The following is a 22,550-nucleotide window of genomic DNA, read 5'->3' as shown; positions in this document are numbered from 1 at the left end:
AAATTTAACCTTCAGTGTTGTTTAAGAGTCCGCATCTTACTTACAGTGTAACGTTTTAATAGATATTACTAAGAATATAAAAAAAGAAGTAATAAATTTATCAAATTTTATTAATTAAATTTTTTTTATTCAACTTAATATTTTTATTAAATTAGAATACAAATAATTAGATATACGAAGAAAAAAATATAGTAAATTTTACTAAAAAATACGAGAATAATTACTAAATTTGGATAGTAATTTTAAAGCGCTTATGATTTATATGAAAAATTGATAAACAGATAAGCATATTATACAAGTCATTTAGTAATTTCTCATATAACGACTATGGAAAATCTCCTATATTGCATATTCATTTTAAGTTATATTTATTAAATTTTACAATCCCGTTTAGTAAATTTTACTATATTACAATGGAAAAAAATTAAATTAATTTTTTATTAGCTTTTAACTTTTTATTATTATTGCTATCATTTTTATTATTATTGTTATTTATGTCATCTGTATTGGTGTAGGCGTCGATTTTTATTTTTTAAAAAATAGCTTGTTTCAACCGAGATTCGAACCCTGATCTCCCGCGGGCGAGTCCTTTCCTATGTCTAACGGCCCGATGTCTCCTTTAGACAAAAGTTCTAGAACTTGTAATACATATTTGCATATGCTATCCCACCAACTTTTAATTTTATCGTTTAGTAATAATTAAAATACAGAATTTACTTTTTCATATCTGTTAGTAAATTTTACTATAGTATTGTAATTTTTACTATACTTTTTTCTCCATATACTAGTGAGAGAAAACAAAATAAAATAAAAATATTTTTAAATAATTTCTAGTAAAATTAATTTTTATTAATATTTTTTAAGTATAAATTTATATTTAAATACAATGGATTTTTTTTTTAATTTTCAAAATTTAAGTATTTTGGTTTCTTAAAGTAGCACATTGCTCTAATCTATTACTAGCAAAATATTTAATAATTATATTGTTATACTTAAAAATGTTATATGATTTTATTTTATCACTTTAATTAAAAAATAATAATTTTATCATTATTATTCTCGATCAGGAAATAGTTCTTCGTAAGTGAAATTTTTAGTTATTTTATTAGAAAGTTCAAGAACTTTTTTAGAAATAGATCTTTCAAGACTGGGAATTATTCCTTCTAAAATTTCTTGTTGGCTATTATTTATAACGGAATTAATAGCCTCCGAAAATGTTGCATCTGGACCTTCACGGGCGACGAATTTAGAATGATAGCTTCCAATTTTCAGTTTACAAGTCATTGATGTAAAGTGCATACGTTGTCCTTTTTTGGTACTTACTAAACGATAGTTCAGTATCACTTTAGCACTGACGTTTTCTAAAATAAAATAAACAAAAAAAATTATAACATTAATATGTTTATATGAATTAAATAAATTACTACACGAAGAAAAAAATTTAGTAAATTTTACTAAAAAATATGAGAATAATTACTAAATTTGGATAGTAATTTTGAAACGCTTATGAATTATATAAAAAATTAATAAACAGATAATCATATTTTACAAGATGTTTAGTACTTTCTCATATACTGGTTATGGAAAATTTCCTATATTGCATATTCATTTTAAGTTATAATTAGTAAATTTTTCTATCCCCATTTAGTAAATTTTACTCTTCCGTTTAGTACATTTTATTATATTAGAGTAGAAAAAAATAAAATTAAATTTTTATTAGCTTATAACTTTTTATTATTATTGCTATCATTTTGACTATTATTGTTATTTATGTCATTTGTAATGGTGTTGGTGTCGATTTTTGTTTTTTAAAGAATCACTTGTTTCAACCGAGATTCGAACCCTGATCTCCCGCGCGCGAGTCCTTTTCTATGTCTGACGGCCCGATGTCTCCTTTGGGCACAAGTCCTAGAACTTGTAATACATATTTATATATGCTATCCCCACCAACTTTTAATTTTATCTATGTATAGTAGAATTTACTATACAGATAGTAAAAAAATATAATCGTGTTAGCAAAAAATACATTGCGTATAGTAATTTTTAATATTTCGTATAGTAACAAATCCTAAATTGTATTAGAAAATTGACTTTCTTAAATTAGTATTTATTAATAGTACTTATAGTAAAATTTACGATACAAACAGTAAAAAATATAATCGTCTTAGCAAAAAATACATTACGCATAGTAATTTTGAATATCTTGTTATGTAATTATTACTGACTAGTAAATTTTACTAAACGTTTAGTAATAATTACAATACAGAATGTATTTTTTCATGTCTGTTGGTAAATTTTACTATAATATTGTAGTTTTTACTATACTTTGTTCTCGTTGTAAGCAATAAAAAAAATTCTTATTGTTTAAAAAGAAGTTCATTTGAACAATATTTCAAAAAAGTTCATCACAGTAAATTTTCAAACTTCAAGGAACTCTGAACTTTAAGTTGATCATTTTTGGAATTTTAAAAAAGTTGAACACCATAAAAAATTTTCAAATTCATGAATATGTTCGTGAATAGTTCTAATAAGAGTAAACAAACCGTTGATGGTTTAAAAATTTTTTTATGGAATGTTCTTAAATCAGAAAGTTCTGAAGTTTTTTTATGGAATTATGAAAATTCCATTTAAAATATAAATTATTCTTTTATGTAACTAATAATGTCACAGTAAAATTTAATAATAAACGTATTTTAATTTTTAATTAAAATATAATTTTATTTAAAGGAATACTAATTTTTAACCGGTTATGTATGTTGTAATAAATTGGTAGAGTATACATATTTCGAATACAACTGACTATTTATCACAATATAAAAATTAATAGTATCCTTCAGATTTTACATGTTCACTTGAAAATCACTTTTTGAAATTCTATAAATAAGAACTTGAAAAAAAAATTTTTCTCGCGGCCTTGACAAATTAAAATTTTATATTTAGTCAAAATTTTGACAATTACAAATAATCTAGACATTATACACTGTAAAAAGAAAGGTGTTAAAAATGGACTCGATTAAACACTGCGCGGTGTTAAAAAAAGTTCCATGTACAGAAATTAGAAAAAAAAATGTATTATTTAACACCGAAAAATGTTTTAGCACCGGGAAATTTTTTTAACATCGGTAAAGAATATTTACACCGGTAGCGGTGTTATTTTAACATCGCTTTCGGTGTAGAAATTTAACACCTACATGGCCTGGACTTACGCCGGGTTCTTTTTACAGTGTATTTTTCAAAAACTTCAACAAAATTAAAATGATTAGCATAATTGTTCTATCGCATTTTTAAATTTAATAAAAATGAACACTTGACCTTTTAATTTGTCGTATTACTTTGAACAAAAATTAGTATAGATTAGGGTGGCGGAAAAACTGACGATTTTTTTTCGAGTCTTTTATGAAAATTTGTTGGCTTATGATGTTTTAAGAAGCTTCTCCAAAAATCAGCTCGATAAAAAATTTTCAAGAGGTAGCTCACGAATTTTTAAAATATCAAAAATCATCGAAATTTCAATTTTTATTTCAAATTTTTTTTTTTTCCGCGGCAGCAATAATTAATATTTGTGAAATCATGACTACGTTGAAAATCTAAGCCCAAAATTTAAATATTTAAACCGCGCTCACGAATTTTGAATGTTTCCGAGTGCTGTCTTTTGAACGTTTTCGAGTGACCCTTGAATATTTATAATAAAGCTTCTTGATTTTTTCACCATCAATTTGCATTGCAATGAATGAACATATGACTCGAGAAATAGAAATAATAAGTTATTTACATACTTTTTTATTTTTTAATTCAATTTTCAAGTTTTTTCGCTTATTCAAAACTTACCACATTTTATTGTTTAAGACTGTCCTGTATATTTTTGGTTATGAAAAAGTTATATTTCAGTGAAATGACAATAATTGAGTTATAAAAAAATACAAAAACTAATTCAAAGTATTAGTCACATATTATCAGTTAATATTCAAAATTCTTGTACGCCGTTCAAATATTAAAATTTTGAGCTTAAATTTTCAGCATAGTCATGATTTTACAAATATAAACTATTGCTGCGACGAGAACAAAAAAATTTAGAAATAAAAAATCCAAATTTCAATCTTTTTTGATATTTTCAAAATTCGTGAGCGACCTCTTGAAAATTTTTTATCGAGCTGATTTTTGGAGAGGCTTCTTAAAACATCGTAAACCAACAAATTTTCATAAGAGACTCGAAAAAAAAAAAGGTCGGCTTTTTTGGGCCACCTTAATAGATATGTAAGTAATTGAATTGAAATATAGCAAATACACAAATATAGTATATTACACACCTAGGGCAGTAAAGTTAGAAATGTCTCAGATCACATGTAATTGTTGCAGAGGCGAAGCCAAGGTCAACAAACATCTGATCTGAGGCTTTTCTTATTTGTCCTCGATAGAGACGGAAAGCGTCAACTTTTATCCCGCTGTGCAAAACGAAGTGGCCGTTTTTCGCCTCCGTCGACGAGAAAAATAGTATACACTCCTCGGGAAGTAAATCAGAAAGCCTCAGATCACATGTTTACTCGGCTTCGCCTCGGCCAACAATTACATGTGATCTGAGACATTTCTTACTTTACTTCCCTAGGTGTGTAATATACTATTACTAATTAGAGGCGTACAAGCATCGTAAAAATTCTATTAATAAAAAATGAATTCTATGTTAAAAAATGAAACAAATGAAAGCAGATGACGATTATTAATGTAAAATAAATATATATAATTTGATTACCAGCATCTATTTTTATAGGCCCTTTTCCAGTTACTGGGACAATTATTTTAGCAGTGACGTCATAATCTCCTTCCAATTGAACATTTTTGAAATACACATCTAAATCAATTGTTTTAGTTTCTAGATTCATTTTAAGACTATTTATTTGAAAATCAGGTAATCCATAAAGTTTGACTTGTTTCGCAGATGCCTTTATTTCATTTGAATTAGCTAATGGTAATCCTTCTTCGATGTTCAAATATTCTAATGGCGGTACAGCAAATTCAGGTATTCCCGTACGAAGTTTATGACGAAGTGACTCAACGCTGCTTTTTATACACTGATTTAATTGAGGATCTTTACGTCCACAAATTTTAATATACGATGCTACATCACAAAATTCATAACAAACAAACAAACAAAATTTCAAATTAAAAATAAATAACATTTTAAATAAATTAATGTTCGGAAAAATACTCACGGACTTGACATAATGTCACCAAAAATAGTGCGGAAAAAGTTAAAAAAAAAATGTATGTTTTCATCGTGTACTTAAATTATTTTAAAAAAATATATACTCAAACAAAAAATACATATATGTATATATGTATTTAATAGTACGATGTTTGTTCACAATAAGTCTTTCTCAAAACTGAGAGAAATTTGACGATGGGCCAAATATATATACCTGCGGTTGACTTGACGATCATCATAACAACATAAATTCTCAGTTGAATTATTTATTGGAATAAGTTTATTTCAGGGTCATGGTTGGGTAGTCCTGTAGTGTGTCAGAATTCAAAGTCTTCCATTCACTTTGCAATCATTTCTTCCTTTTTTTTCATCCTTTCTTTATTCTCTACTCATACGTAGCTAAATATAATATATATAAGTAAGTAAATACCAAATTTTTTTTTGAATATTTTTTTCATTTATCACTAAACCCAAAAAAAAAATTTTATTGTTTTACAATAGTCTTATTTTTTCCGGGTAATTATATTTGAAATTTTCATAAAAATAACGATTGATAATTAAAATTTTTTTTCATGAACAAATTAAATCGTAAATATTTAAATGTATTATTATTATTTTTAAAAAATTATGTGCGCAATTCGAATTAGTTGTTAAAATATACAAGTTAAATGGATAATTTGATGACGAAATACATCCCAATTATCGGCGTCAGAGTAAAGAGAAATGTTTTTTTTTTTCTTATGTACATACCAAACACGGTAATGACTCGTGATAACTGTGTAACTATCGCATACTTTGTTACGGGTTTTATTTTTCGTAATTATATTATTACTTTCAAACACGGAGAAAAAAATATAGTAAATTTTACTAAAAATATGAGAATAATTACTAAATTTGGATAGTAATTTTGAAACGCTTATGATTTATATGAAAAATTAATAAACAGATAAGCATATTTTACAAGTTGTTTAATAATTTCTCATATACTGGCTATGGAAAATTTCCTATATTGCATATTCATTTTTAGTTATAACTTGTAAATTTTACTATGCCCGTTTAGTAAATTTTATTATCTCGTTTAGTAAGTTTTACTATATTAGAATGGAAAAAAATAAAATCAAATTTTTATTAGCTGTTAACTTTTTATTATTATTGCTATCATTTTGATTAGTATCGTTATTTATGTCATCTGTATTGGTGTTGGTGTCGATTTTTGTTTTTTAAAAAATCACTTGTTTCAACCGAGATTCGAACCCTGATCTCCCGCGCGCGAGTCCTTTCCTATGTCTGACGGTCCGATGTCTCCTTTTGGACAAAAGTTTTAGAACTTGTAATACATATTTGTATATGCTATCCCCACCAAATTTCAATTTTATCTATGTATAGTAGAATTTACTATACAGATAGTAAAAAAATATAATCGTGTTAGCAAAAAATACATTGCGTATAGTAATTTTTAATATTTTGTATAGTAACAAATCCTATATTGCATTAGAAAATTTTCTTTCTTAAATTAGTATTTATTAATAGTACTTATAGTAAAATTTACTAAACAAGTAGTAAAAAATATGATCGTCTTAGCAAAAAATACATCACACATAGTAATTTTGAATATCTTATTATGTAATTATTACTAAGTAGTAAATTTTACTAAACGTTCAGTAATAATTACAATACAGAATGTATTTTTTTATATCTGTTAGTAAATTTTACTATAGTATTGTAGTTTTTACTAAACTTTTTTCTCCATGTATATATATGAATAGTCCAATGAAATTTAAAAAATAATATTAATTATTATTTATATTTAATTCTCAAATGTTTCTATTACAAATTTAAAAAAATACGGTAACTATTAATTAATAAATAAATAAATTATAAAATAAAAAATAAAAATACTTGAGATAAATAAATAAATAATGAAATATAGTTTTATAAGTTTTTGACGAAGTAAACTGGAGTCGGGCGAAAGCAAGAGTCTTTAAGAGTAATGGCAACTAATATAAATAAAATTTCTAACCGCCGGGCGGGTTGTTCTGACAGTAAACCACACTTACAGTACATTACATTACTACATTCACTATGTTGCGTTTTAGTGCCTGTATTACCCCATTGGTATGGTCGGGGGCTAAGCTACAACCAATGGTTGTCAAGTAGCACGAGGTAATCAACCTAACCGAATGCAATAGTGCAATAAATTTCAGGCTTGAACCGGGTAACTTTTGCGAATTCCATCTCATCACTTTTACTAGCATTAACACTTGTATGTAACACAACATTTCACTTCAATCGTGTTTGTCTAATCGCAACGAAAACATCATGATCGCTCTTATTATTCGCGTGTGGTATGACATAATATCACTTTTTTTTAATTTTTTTTTCATCACATTGTTTTTTAATATTTATTATTATTTATTAATATTTAAATTAAGAAATATCACTAATGTTAATTTAAATTGGTAATTAAATGACTCGTCATAAACGACCTTAAAATAATTTGGATAGTCATCACTGGTTACTACTACTATTGGTTCATAATTAATATTCTTGAAGTGACGGAATAGTTTGTGGAGAGAATAAATTCTAAATTTTCGTGATCATAATTGAAAGATTTTATTAATGAGATAGGCAATGTTTTATCTGTTATTAATTTTATTTAAAAAATTTTTAAAATTAATCATTTCAAAATAGCAAAAAAATTGTAGGATCAAAGGATGAAAATATTTATTTATTATTATAGATAACTATATATAATGTATATAATAATTTAATAAATTATAATTAGCAGATAAATTATTATCGATACTGGATTTAATTTTATGAATTACAGTATTTTGCAATAGTTAGTTAGTTTATAGTGTATAATTAATTACGGCATTTCCTCAATTTCTATGACGTAAACTATACTTGATAATATATACACAATTAAGTATTTCATAATTTATCATCATCTTTGTTGTTTTTGTCCATTTCCATTTATTTTATTTCAGCTTCATAACAACGATAATAAATCCAGTATTGGCAGAGCTGCGTAAGTAAATTTAAATAAATTTAATATTTTGATTTAAACTTTTTTTTTGCAAAGATAAAAATTAAAAAACATGGATATTTTATAAATTATTTTTAGCTTCATACATTAAAGCGTGTAAAAAGTCGGACCCGGATATTAATAAATGTATAACGAATACTATTGAAAATTTGAGAATTAAATTATCTGATGGGATACCTGAACTTGATGCGCCAGCTATTGAACCTTTAGTTTTAAAACATGTACGCCTGGTTCGAGGACCTGAAGGTGCTAGACTTGATGTCAATCTCACAGACATTCAGGTAAATTATTTTTTTTTAGATAAATCTTTTTAATTTTTTGTAAGTTATAAAATTACCGCTTTTTTAGTGTTTTATTTCATACAGGGAGAAAAAAGTATAGTAAAAACTACAATATTATAGTAAAATTTACTAACAGACATGAAAAAATATATTCTGTATTGTAATTATTACTAAACGTTTAGTAAAATTTACTAGTTAGTAATAATTACATAATAAGATATTCAAAATTACTATGCGTAATGTATGTTTTGCTAAGACGATTATAATTTTTACTATTTGTATAGTAAATTTTACTATAAGTACTACTAATAAATACAAATTTAAGAAAGTATATTTTATACTACAATATAGGATTTGTTACTACACAAAATATTAAAAATTACTATTCGCAATGTATTTTTTGCTAACACGATTATATTTTTTCACTATCTGTATAGTAAATTCTACTATGCATAGATAAAATTAAAAGTTAGTGGGGATAGCATATACAAATATGTATTACAAGTTCTGGAACTTTTGTCCAATGGAGACATCGGGCCGTCAGACATAGGAAAGGACTCGCGCGCGGGAGATCAGGGTTCGAATCTCGGTGGAAACAAGTGATTTTTTAAAAAACAAAATTCGACACTAACATCAATACAGATGACATAAATATCAATAATAATAAAAATGATAGCAATAACAATAAAAAGTTAAAAGCTAATAGAAATTTAATTTTATTTTTTCCATTCTAATATAGTAAAATTTACTAAACGGGATGGTACAATTTACAAAATATAACTAAAAATGAATATACAATATAGGAGATTTTCCATAGCCAGTATATAAGAAATTACTAAACGACTTGTAAAATATGCTTATGTTTATTAATTTTTCATATAAATATAAGCATTTCGAAATTACTATCCAAATGTAGTAATTCTTCTCATATTTTTCAGTAAAATTTACTATATTTCTTTCTCCATGTACAAAATTATAAAAATAATTCTAATATTTAAAAAAAAATGAAGAAATTTCTTTTATATTTTTTTTATGGTACAAAGTAAGGTCGTGGTTCTGTAATTATATCAAATTTTTAAAATAAATAAATAATATATTTATTTGAGGAAACAGGAAGGAGCGAATGGGCCACAAAATAGTTTGTTAATTAAAATTATAATGAGTGAAGTGGCCAGCAATTTTCTTCAATTGTAGATAAGGGCAGCACAGATCTTATGGGACAATTTTGCCCGCCCAAAATTATTTTAAATTTTAATGAGTAAAAATAAAATTTATTACGATAAGATTGATTAGTATCGATTTTTCATTATCGAATTCAATGGCAAGATCATTTTTATCATTGGGGAAAAAAAAAAAAAAACAAAATTAATCTTAATAAGAGATTTTCAAAGTTTTATTTTTTTGAACGAGATGCATTTTGTGTGATGATTAGAGTAAATTAAAAATATTTGAAAATTACGAATTTTTTAATTTTTTACGGGGGTTCAATTTGCCTTACATTTGAATTTTTCTGACGTAACTTTGATATCGGATACTTATTCAGGGATAAAAAAAAATATAAGTTGAAAATAAAACTTATGCTAATTTGATTCTTAGGAGGCCCATTATGGTCCTCCCAAAAATTGTATTTTTTGTGATAAAATATAATTTAGATGCATCACATGTCAGGATTAAAAATTTTGTGGGAGTTTGAGGTATAAAATATAAAAAAAAAATTAAATAGCATATATTATTATTCGTTCTGAATACTGAATTGTAGTTCAAATGTCAGCAAGTCTATAAGATTTAAATCTTGATGCAGACTTGTTGACATTGGTTAGTATGCAATGATTATATTTTTAAAAATTAAAACTAACCAAATAATTATATTGATGATGTCTTTAAGGTGAAAGGTCCATCCACATTTAAAATACGAGACTTTAAAGCTGATGTTGACGATGTTACTTTTACATTCAAAGTCAGCTTTGGAGTATTGAGTTTCCAAGGAAAGTATCAGATAAATGCACGACTATTATTGTTGAGACTTGCTGGAAGTGGTGATATAACGGGAAATTTCAGTAAATATTCAATGCTTCATTTCTATCCATTTATTTAAGTAGAAAGCACTTTGTTATTAATATACGTTATTTATTTATAGCTGGTTATGATTCTGATGTGACGCTTCATGCTGAAAAAGTTGTTAAAAATAATGAAGTATATCTCAACTTTGAAAAAATGAAACTTGTCATAAGAATTGGAAAGGCTGATATATATCTTTCAAATCTATTTGGTGGTGATCCTATTCTTGGTAAGAGCCTTGATAAATATTAATTTTTTACCATACATGCGCTAAAAGTTTGAATTCCTGTCCTGCTTGGCGGGAGGAAAGTCTTACTATCTTCTTATCAAACAGAGGCAAAAATTTAAACGGTCAAGTGCAAATCTGGTAACAAATAGTATACACACCTCGGAGGAAGGTAGGACATCCGAATCCGTGTGTTTGTCACCCTCGTCTTCAGTTCGGATAGACAATTACATGCGGGTTGGAATGTTCTACTTTCTTCTCTTGGTGTGTAACATACTATTTCACATTACCCGCATTGAAATTGCGAGTTCCAATGCCTGTTCTGCCAGACGTAACCAGCCAATTTCAAACCAATGCGATTTAGCGCGTGGAAACTAATAAATTTCTTCTCTCGGTAAAAAATTCATTAGCTTCTGTCCGTTAAATTAGTTTTCGACTTCATTTCGTCCATGTCAGAAGCGCATTTGTTTATTGTAAACCTCTGAATATTTACAATCTAAAAACTGAACAAACTATAGGTTGTATTTTAAAAATTTAAAAAAATAATATGAGTTCCAATAACAACAATTGTTGAATTAATAAAAAGCCATTATATTTCTTGTTGAAATACTTAAATTTGCATATTTAAAGCATATCACTATTTTTTTACTATACTATCGGTCAGAAATTAGCCTGGTTCGACTGGCTCCAGACATTAAAACTCCCAGTGTCAATGCAGGTAATACGAAAAATATAGTGCATGACATGGGATAAAACACGACTTCAGACTTCGGGTGATGTCGACCAACTTCGGGTCGGACAGTCAACTTCATCCTCATCTGAAAGCGTCTTTTCATCCCTTGCCACTCAATATACTATTTAAAAAAGAAAGTTACTCTCGATCAGGGAATAATTCATCGTATGTAAAGTTTTTACATATTTGATTAGACAATTCAAGTAATTTAGCGGCTATTGCTTTTTCCAGACTAGGTGTAAGAAATTCAATGATTTCCATACGATTTGTATTAATCACAGTATTTATAGCGTCTTTTCATCCCTGCTACGGAATATACTATTAAATTGTCAAAATTATAATCCTTTTATTTAAAAAACTAACAATTCATCGTCTGCTCAAAGAAAATTGATTGAAATTTTTTAATTTCTTTAAAATATCAAAGTTACAACAACGACAACTATTAATTAACATAATACATAAATATTATTTTTATTATAATGAAAATTTATTGGAAGACATATTAGTTGTACATTATAATAGTAAACCGTCGATACATGATTCTTAACTAAGACATAGAATCAATGAAATCAAGTTAATAATTATTACGATAGAACACATTGAGATCTAGCATATTTCTTTTTTTTTTACTTTCAAACTTTTAATCATAATCTCTTAGTAATGATTGTTTTGCTTATATATATATATATATATATATGTGCATAAAAAAAACCAATGATTATTTTAATGCTAACATATGTAGGTCATAGCAATTTTTTCACGTAGTCAAGTGCGCCAATTAGACAATTATAAATAATTTTTTCTTTAATAATACTAACTGATGGTATCTTACATAATTATAAGTTTATTATATATTTATCATCAATTTCTGCTCATTATAATTATTCATTTTTTTTTTTTAATTCACGCAATTTCTTTAGTTTGATAATTTTCATGCATATAATTTTTCAATTGTCTTTTTTTACGACATATCTACACTCAATAATTATGAATAGTAGAAATGAATTTTAAAAAATATCTTAACATTAATATTAAAAAATATATGTATAATAGAGTGTTTAAAAAAAAAAAAAAAAAAAAAAATTTTTTATGGTATCCAAAAATTGAAAGTAAAACTAGAAATAAAAATTTTGGTACCAATCCGGGCTCTTAATAGTGATGTTAAGGTTTGCGCCAACCCATTTTTCTTTTTTTCATTTAAAAAACACAGGAAATTTTTTTTTTTTTTTTTTTTTTTTTTTTTTTTCAGATTTTTCTAGCTCACAAACTAATTAACGGATTTTTATGCACAATAAATGTTTTTGTAAGAAAATTGAACGCTCTAAAAAAAAAGTCTCATATCATTTTTTGATAAATTTCATTGTTCAAAAGTTATTTGAGCTTCAAGTCAAATTTATAGTAAATTTTGAGATTTTTTTACTTTACCGGCGAAATTATCAGTCTTATCGAAAAATGTTATTGAAACTTTTTGTAGATAATTTTATTTTTTACAAATTATTACGAATAAAGTTTTTCGAAACTCCGCATGGTTCACAAGTTATTTTCATTTCAATGTCAAGATTTAAAAAAAATAGATTTTTGATTGATTTTAAAATCTTGACATTGAAATGAAAATAACTTGTGAACCATGCGGAGTTTTGAAAAACTTTGTTCGTATTAATTTGTAAGGAATAAAATTATCAACAAAATAGTTTCTACGATATTTTTTGATAAGACTGATACATTCGCCGGAAAAGTAAAAAAATATCAAAATTTAATATAAATTTGACTTGAAGCTTAAATAACTTTTGAACAATGGGATTTATCCAAAAATGATAAGAGACTTTTTTTGTAGAGCGTTCAATTTCCTACAAAAACATTTATTTTGCATAAAAATCCGTTGATTGGTTTGTGAGCTAGAAAATTCTAAAAAAAAAAAAAATTTTTTCCCGTGTTTTTTAAACGAAAAAAAAAAAAAATGAATTGAGGCAAACCTTAATATCACTATTAAGAGCCCGGATTGGTACTAAAATTTTTATTTCTAGTTATACTTTCAATTTTTGGATGCTATCAAAAAAAAATTGTTTCTTTTTTAAACACCCTAATGTATAATAATACTAATAGTAATAATATAACATTAATTTTCGCAGGTCCAGCCAGCAATCAAATACTCAATGCAAATAGCAATTTGTTATTAGACGAAATAAGACCTGTTTTAGAAACAGCTCTTTCCGATTTATTCACAGACGTTGCTAATAAAGTTACAAATTCTTTCACATATAATGAGTTATTTCCAGACGACTAAAAAAATATTTATGTTATTATTTACATTGTTTAGTCAAAGAAATAAAAACAAAATACAAATTTTGGAAAAGTGTAAGCTTGAAGACCAACTTTCAAGATATTTTATAATGGTCGTTACCATCACGATATTTTATGTGATGAAATGAGTCGAATATTAAGAAAACAAAAATAAAATAAAAAAAAAATTACGGCAAAATTTCATCTTTAGACAAAGCACCAAGTGCTCTTGCAGCTAATGCTTTACCAATAGATGCCGATGTTTCTTCGATTATTGGATTAATTATATCCAATACAAGTCTTGGATTTGAATTAAAGAACGAAGTTGCTGCATCCGCTGTTAATTAATCACATAAAAATATATTGTATATAATAAAATTAATGATTAATTTTTTTTTTAATATTTTCATACTTAATTATTTTATTTTTATACCTGTAAGAACTTGCGTCGGAGGTGCTTTCAGTTTTATATTTCCATCACCAATGCGTAATTTAGTCACTAATTTGCTGAGCTCGATTCTTTTAACTTCATTTTTGTCAACGATTTCTTTACCTTGAGCACTTACACGAACTTGGGTGTTTGCTAAAAAATAATAAAAATTTTTAAATATTTGATACTTATAGAATTGAAAAAGTTTTATTTTTTATTTTTAATCATCATAATTTTAAAACTCAACACTTTTCAATATGATACTTTCACTATTCGATGCAGCATGGATCGAAAAAAAGTTTTCGGCTATTTATAATAATTCATTTATGCATGTTTCGTTGTTTCTTTTATGCATTTATTTTTATAAATATTTATCTTACGCTTTTGGAATCAAAAGATTATTGTTGTGTATTCAAAAAAAAATACTGCATATTATTTATTATTTATTTTTTTTATTTACCAAATATTTATAGTTGGATTAGAAAGAGAATGCGGTTTGGGTATTTTCGGTTCTGTAGCAATTTTTTTTTTCAGATTCAATGTTATTTGATGTTAAGCAGAGTTGCAATTTTTTATGACTAAAAAATAATTAATTAAACGATAACACGATGAAAAAGCTAAAATATGAATCCCTGGTCCGTGTGAAAAAAATTTGACATATAAAACTTCAGAATTGGAAACAGGTTAGAATATATCAAGTTGTGCTGTTTTCGAACTTTTAGGATGTTGATACCCGGGAAAAAATCGCCATGCTTGATCATGCCAAGTCATGTTCAATCATGCATGATCGTGTATGACGAGGCAAAAATAGTCATGCATGATTCATGCAACGTCATACATGCCCATGTTCAATCATGCATGATTATGCGTGACGATGAAGGAATATTCGCGCAAGATTCATGCAATGTTTTGCATGACCAAGCTCAGTCATTAATGATCATTTATGACACTATACGAATTATGTAACGTCGTAAATGCCCATGTAAAATCATGTTCAATCATGCATGATTATGTATGATGGAGAAGGAATATTTGCACAAGATTCATGCAATGTCATGCATGATCAAGCTTAATCATGAATGATTATTCATGACGCTGCACTAATTATGCAACGTCATACATACCATATAAAATCGGGTTTTATCATGTATGATCATGAATGAGAATATATGATACGGAGAGAATGGTTATGCACAATTGAGAGTAATTTGGCATGAGTATACATGACCATGTATAACTCATGTGAAGTCATGCTTTGTCATGGATCACTAAACTAATCAAAAAATCTATGGGAAATTGTATGAAAATCCCATAGAAATCATATAAAAAAGTATGGATTTATATAAGAATCTTTTGGAACTAATATAGAAGAGTATGGTTTTATATAAGAAATATATCGGAAATCCACATAGGAAACTGTGGGTACTTAGATATCTATTTTGATATGGTGCACATTTTCATGGAAAATTGACGCGAAAATCCATATGAGATTCCATACGGTTTTCATAAGGTTTTGGCATGGTGTGGATTTCCATAGAAGCCCATGTGGGAGTTTATATCGGTATCTATGTTAGATTACCATATAGGAAACCATATGGGAATCCATCTGAAAACGCCTTGTGGAAACTCACATAGAAATCTAGGCTGGATTCTCATATGGATTTTTTGATAGCCCGGGACAAAATCAGCATGCATGACCATGCTTGATTCAGGCAAGATCTAGACTAGAATGGATCATGACGGTAGCTTTACAGATCGCTCTTTTCACAATACGCACATCTTTATCAAATCACTATTCATTAGATCGTTCCAATTACAATATTTTTTTCTTCGTGTGTACTAATGGTTATATCAGTATACTTGGGTTGATAAAGTTACGGGCCTATATTTATTAGTTATTTGAACCCGAAAATTCTGTTAAATTTAAACAAAAAAAATTCAAAATAACAGATTCTATGCCCGGGTCAAAATTAAAACTTGATTCAGATTTGGTTTACCAAGTCGAAATTTAGAGCCTTTTTCCACAATGCTTTTTTCGGAGGTATGAAATACATTGAGTTTTCGCGTTGATTCAGATTTAGCTGGATTACTTAGTCACGATTTAAGACGAAAAAGTCAAAATCAAGTCGACATTAACTTGATTTAGATTTATTCGACAAATTATAAGGCGAAAAAGTCAAAACTAAGGTGAAACGCGAAAAACACATTTATACTAAAAAAGACTGCTAAATATTGACTTGGTTGAGTAAGTCTAAAGTAAGGCGAATAAATGATTTTTTGTCGACTTGGTTCAGTAAGTCGAAAGTACACTGAATGGCAGTCATGCTCAAAGTAAAGACGAATAAGTTGAAACTAAGATGAAAATTTCTGAAAGTTTAGAAAAATTTAAGTCGAAAAAGCTGAGATCTTATCGGAAAATCGTTAGCAAATCGATAACTTCAAAAGAAAATAAGGTGAAGCAAGCCTGAATCAAGTTTTATTTTTGACCCGGGATGTGTTCAATTATTTACATAAAATTTATGTTCAAAAATCGACACACACACAATGTGTTGAATTAACACAAAGATTTATGTAGACCATTGAGAACAAACAGTTTGTGTTAAATTTAACACAAAATTTCCGACTGTGTGGTTAAATTATTTTTTTATAAATCTTGCATATTTAAATACTTACTAAAATTGCCTCTAAAAGCTCCATTGCCATTGAGGGTTAATAATAAAAGGTTACCCTTGACGTCATAATTTCCTTTAACGTGTATGTAAGGAATTCGTACTCTTAAAAATACAGCCAAATCATTAGGCTTTGCTCTGAGTTCATCGATCTCATAATTACTAGCACCATAAACTCGTACATTCGTTAGATTAGCTTTAACTCTAATAGCATCGAGATTGCGGTCAACGACTAATGATGGTAAAGATAGTGGATCCAGAGGTGGTAACTTTAATGAAGGAATTCCTTTGATAAGTTGTGGCGTAAGTATCATTAATTGTTGAAGGACACATTTGTCATACTCATCCGGTGGTTCCGATCGAGAACATGGTGTTATTCCAGGTGCTTAACAAAGAAAAATATTTTAATTAAAGTTTGCGTAATTTTATTTATCTACTTAATTTATTTAATTGTTTGAAGAAATTTTTTTTTTTTTAATAATAAAAATATGAATTTTTTGTCACGCAACTACAGATAGGTAATTTTTTTCAATAAAGTTCTTATACATCACAGAAAAAAGTATCCGAATTTTAGATCACTTGCTTTGATAAATTTTATAAGGAAGAAATTTTTTTCTTTTTACCTTGCCTCAATCCATTTTTCAATTTTCATTTAAATAACACGGGAAAAATTTTTTTTTTTTAGAATTTTCTAGCTCACAAACCAATCAACGGATTTTTATGCAAAATAAATGTTTTTGTAGGAAATTGAACGCTCTACAAAAAAAGTCTCTTATCATTTTTTGATAAATCCCACTGTTCAAAAGTTATTTAAGCTTCAAGTCAAATTTATATTAAATTTTGATATTTTTATACTTTTCCGGCGAATGTATCAGTCTTATCAAAAAATATCGTAGAAACTATTTTGTAGATAATTTCATCCTCACAAATTATTACAAACAAAGTTTTTCGAAATTCTGTATTGATCACAAGTTATTTTCATTTAAATGTCAAGCTCTCAAAAAAATAGATTTCTGATTGATTTTAAAATCTTGACATTGAAATGAAAATAACTTGTGAACCATGCGGAGTTTCGAAAAACTTTATTCGTAATAATTTGTAAAGAATAAAATTATCTACAAAAAGTTTCAATGACATTTTTCGATAAGACTGATAATTTCACCGGTAAAGTAAAAAAAATCTCAAAATTTACTATAAATTTGACTTGAAGCTCAAATAACTTTTGAACAATGGAATTTATCAGAAAATGATAACAGACTTTTTTTGTAGAGCGTTTAATTTCCTACAAAAACATTCTTTGTGCATAAAAATCCATTAATTAGTTTGTGCCCGGGTCAAAAAATTTCATCTGATTTTAGTCTAACTGGACTGTATTTGGACTACTTGGTCTGCTATTGAACTTCTATCAAAATTTCGATCTACGATTAAAACAAACTAAAAATTATAATAAATAAAGTCTTTTTTTTTTCCTTGAAAACAATTGAACACAGACCAATAATTATAATAAAAAAGTCTGTTTTTAGTCTACACCCGATTTAAAACAGACTAAATATCATATGAAAATAAGTCTGATATAGGCCTGAATAAGGAATAGTACGGGCAAAAATAGATTAAATTCCTATATAAAATAAATGCGATTTATAAATTTGAATTAAAGAAAAAATATTTAAATTTATCATTTATTTTAAAACAGATCTAATTTTTTGACTCGGGTGAGCAAGAAAATTCTAAAAAAAAAAATTTTTTTTCCCGCGTTTTTTAAATGGAAAGTAGAAAAATGGATTGAGGCAAACCTTAATATCATTATTAAGAACCCGGATTGCTTCCAAAATTTTTATTTCTAATTATACTTTCAATTTTTGGATACCATAAAAAAAAAATTGTTGTTTTTTTTGAAACACCCTAATGTTGCCCAAGTATAACATTCTGGTCAAGATGTTAATTCTACTCTGTTACGGAAATTATAATATTTTTATTATATGTTTCATAAAGTTTCATTTTTACAATTTTTTATAGGTAGTCAGCTTTGGCAGCACCTCCCTTATTTGATGTACGTAAATAAAACTAAAAATTTAACTAATTTTTTAACTTTAAAAGAAATAATAGTTTAATCATAGTATACAGAGTGAATGGAATGATAGTGATTTAATAAGTAAGTTTTTATCATTACGTATTCTACTTGACTGCTGTATTACCAGTATTACCAGTATGAAAATTTGTATCATTATTTTGATGTGACATTTTTTTTTATTTTATATAATTTTTTATTGTCGTTCAGCTAACGACAATAAATCTGAAGTTGAAAGTGTACTTTGGTTAGAAAGTGAAACTTCATATATATTAACGTAACTAAGCCGTTGAGCTTTTTATATATAGAGATTTGTAAAAGTGAAAGATCAGTTTACGCGCATAAATAATTGATCTATAAGTTATTAAAACCTTTCATAACCTGATTTTGAGTTAGAAAAAAATTGATTATAAAATATAATATCTATATTGACTAATTAGATAACTTAAAGCTGTATAAATTACAAAAACAATAATTTTCGAATTTTTTCAATTAAAAATTCAAATAGGCTAACGCAAAATATACACAAAAAAGGATATCACAGCCCGAGAGTATTTTTTGAAATGTAAAAGGAAAGCCAAAATTGTTTTTATCAAGGAAAAAACAGATTATTGAAAATTAATAAATAATAGTAAAAAGTGAAATCTGTTATCAATAATTAGTACTATTATGTGCTTAATGCAAAGTAGTTTACTAATTTCTGTAGATTCCTAAAAACTGCTATCAATTATTTTAAAAAGTCAGTAAAGATTATTACTTTTAGATATAATACGTGACTTATTAGTGAAAGTTTATTAATTTATGGCATAATCTATTAAAAAGTAATGATCAGTAAAATTAAGAATTGGTATCTTAGATACTGATTTTTCCGGCCGGAAATCGCAAAAGTTACAAACTTTTATTTTATACATTCGATGTCACTGATCAATTATTAGCTTAAAATATCATTTATTCATCATTATAAATTAATTAACAATATATATAAATCGAATAAGTGGTAAATAATAAAATGAAAAATTAGTATACTAGATACTGATTTTGTTGCTCATAAAAATACCGAAAATTTTTAACTTTTATTTTATAAATTCTATCCCATTGACTAGTAATTAATTTAAAATGTTATCTATTCGTTATTGTAAATTAGTTTATTATATACATATATCGAATAACTAGTAAATAATAAAATTAAAAATTCGTATACTAGATCTTTATATATTAATATGTACGTTTACTAATTTTTCGGTTCTTCATTTATAAAATTTTTCAATGTTTATTTGAATAGTAATAACTGTCAATAATAATTTATCGATTATTTTTCATATTAATTTTAATATACGAAATTACAAATTTTGCTCTTCAGTATATCAAATTTTAATATAAATAATAGCCATTTTGTAATATATACAATGATCCTGGTTTGATATTAGAATCGAATATACTAATTTTAAGTCGAAAATAAACTACAAACTACTAAAATTTCGAGCATCATTTTTCCGTATAGTTCAAAAAAAATTTTTTTTTTAAATTAGAAATTTTTTCTTCAAATAGGAAAAGTTTTACTTTCCTTGTAGATTAAAAAAAAATTCCTGGAGAAAGAGAATATTTTTTTTGTATATTTAATAATTATTACACAACTATAACTTATGACATTCTATAATGCTAAATTTGTTTAGAGTTGATTTCTTTTATTTTAAGCCAAATTAGATCAGTCAGCTGTGAAAATATTTTTTATTATTATTAATTATTAATTTTTTTTTCCCCTTAAAAAGTAGTCGAGTAAAAATTAAGAATTTTGAGAATTCAAATATATAACAGTGCCTTAATTCTAAAAAAAGAAATAAAAGTACTCTCTATTTTTTTAAGTTTGTCTCACATATATTTTTCAAATTCAAAATTGTTTTTGCCCTTAATTGTTATCAATATCAGTAAATAAGAAAAAAAAAACTATAATCATAATAAGTCAACTTACGTAATTCCGAAAGCACTTCACCGGCCAAAATGACAAATAAAAACAAAAAAATGCTTTTGAATGACATTTTAATACCTAAATATATTTAATAAGTCGATATAATAAACGATACAGTAATTTATTAAACTAAAAAAAAAAAATGACAACAAACGTCCTAAGAAAAAAAAAATTAAAAACACTTTCGTTGAGCCGGTATAATTGTAATTTACGAGGACGTTATTGAAAATGCACACGATGTACACTACGTGCGATTATATATAAAGTAAGTGAACTTTCTCCAGTAATACCCCTCCTTTTTTTCTAAATTGCAAATTTATCACGGTAGAATGCATGCTTTTAAATCAGTCAGGGCCGTATAAATACTGACCCTTACTTAAATGACATTTTTTCCGCTAACAATTTAGATATATATGAGATTACAATACGGCCCGCGCTTTTCCTTTCATCGCTACATCTATTTATTGTCATATGTTAGCTTCTCTCTATATCTTTTGCTGTATTGCAAATTTTTTTATGTCATTTTCTTGTCTATTAACAATTTTTATTTAATATCCCGTGGGCCAACAAACAATTATTATAATCGTCAACCGAATCAATAGTTTTCAAGTACTCATAAATAATATGTTGAGTAACAATAGTCATTAATGTACACGAAGAAAAAAGTATAGTAAAAATTACAAGACTATAGTAAAATTTACACACAGATATGAAAAAATACATTCTGTATTGTAATTATTACTTAACGTTTAGTAAAATTTACTACTTAGTAATAATTACATAATAAGATATTCAAAATTACTATGCGTAATGTATTTTTTGCTAAGACGATTATATTTTTTACTATTAGTATAGTAAATTTTACTATAAGTACTATTAATAAATACTAATTTGAGAAAGTCAATTTTCTAATACAATATAGGATTTGTTACTATACAAAATATTAAAAATTACTATACGCAATGTATTTTTTGCTAACACGATTATATTTATTTGCTATCTGTACAGTAAATTCTACTATGCACAGATAAAATTAAAAGTTGGTGGGGATAGCATATACAAATATGTATTACAAGTTCTGAATCTTTTCTCTAATGGAGACATCGGGCTGTCAGACATAGGAAAGGACTCGCGTCCGGGAGATTAGGGTTCGAATCTCGGTTGAGACAAGTGATTTTTTAAAAAACAAAAGTCGACACCAACATTAACACTGTGAAAAATTTCCAACAAATTTTACTATGGGTGCATTATAACCCCGGACCATAAGAAAACTGATACAAAATTTACAAGTGTCCCATAGTAAACGTATGCGCATAGGTCCCAATTTTGTCGTCTGCGCATACCATTTACTATGGGATACTTATAAATTTTGTACCAGTTTTCTTATGGTCCGGTGTTACAATACACCCATAGTAAAATTTGTTGGAAATTTTTCACAGTGCAGTATATGAGAAATTACTAAACGATTTGTAAAATATGCTTATCTGTTTATTAATTTTTCATATAAATCATAAGCGTTTCAAAATTACTATTTAAATTTAATAATTATCCGTATATATTTTTTAGTAAAACACTATATTTTTTTCTCCG

The 22,550-nt window shown here is 26.4% G+C and overlaps 3 protein-coding genes across 3 annotated transcripts; 1 reads left to right on the top strand and 2 right to left on the bottom strand.

Annotated features, from left to right (window-relative positions):
• Positions 1-328: 328 nt before the first annotated feature.
• Positions 329-5,384, bottom strand: LOC103573750 (uncharacterized). Its single transcript, XM_008552950.3, has 3 exons — positions 5,208-5,384; positions 4,748-5,113; positions 329-1,361 (listed from the first exon to the last, which is right to left on the bottom strand). The coding sequence occupies exons 1-3, from the start codon at positions 5,269-5,271 to the stop codon at positions 1,054-1,056; spliced, it is 738 nt and encodes a 245-aa protein (XP_008551172.1). The 5' UTR covers positions 5,272-5,384; the 3' UTR covers positions 329-1,053.
• A 2,768-nt stretch (positions 5,385-8,152) lies between these two features.
• LOC103573752 (uncharacterized) lies at positions 8,153-13,831 on the top strand (the record flags this gene model as incomplete). Its single annotated transcript, XM_053741103.1, has 5 exons — positions 8,153-8,231; positions 8,328-8,530; positions 10,416-10,587; positions 10,668-10,817; positions 13,677-13,831. Coding segments are annotated over 5 exons (759 nt in total), but the record flags the coding sequence as incomplete, so codon positions are not given.
• On the bottom strand, positions 13,830-21,205 carry LOC103573751 (uncharacterized). The gene is made up of 4 exons (XM_008552951.3): positions 20,964-21,205; positions 16,931-17,311; positions 14,261-14,410; positions 13,830-14,164 (listed from the first exon to the last, which is right to left on the bottom strand). The coding sequence occupies exons 1-4, from the start codon at positions 21,028-21,030 to the stop codon at positions 14,016-14,018; spliced, it is 747 nt and encodes a 248-aa protein (XP_008551173.1). The 5' UTR covers positions 21,031-21,205; the 3' UTR covers positions 13,830-14,015.
• Positions 21,206-22,550: the final 1,345 nt, after the last annotated feature.

Source organism: Microplitis demolitor, chromosome 8, assembly GCF_026212275.2.
Source record: "Microplitis demolitor isolate Queensland-Clemson2020A chromosome 8, iyMicDemo2.1a, whole genome shotgun sequence".
In the NCBI taxonomy this organism is placed as follows: Eukaryota; Metazoa; Arthropoda; class Insecta; order Hymenoptera; family Braconidae; genus Microplitis; species Microplitis demolitor.
This window is presented reverse-complemented; position numbering and strand designations above follow the sequence as displayed.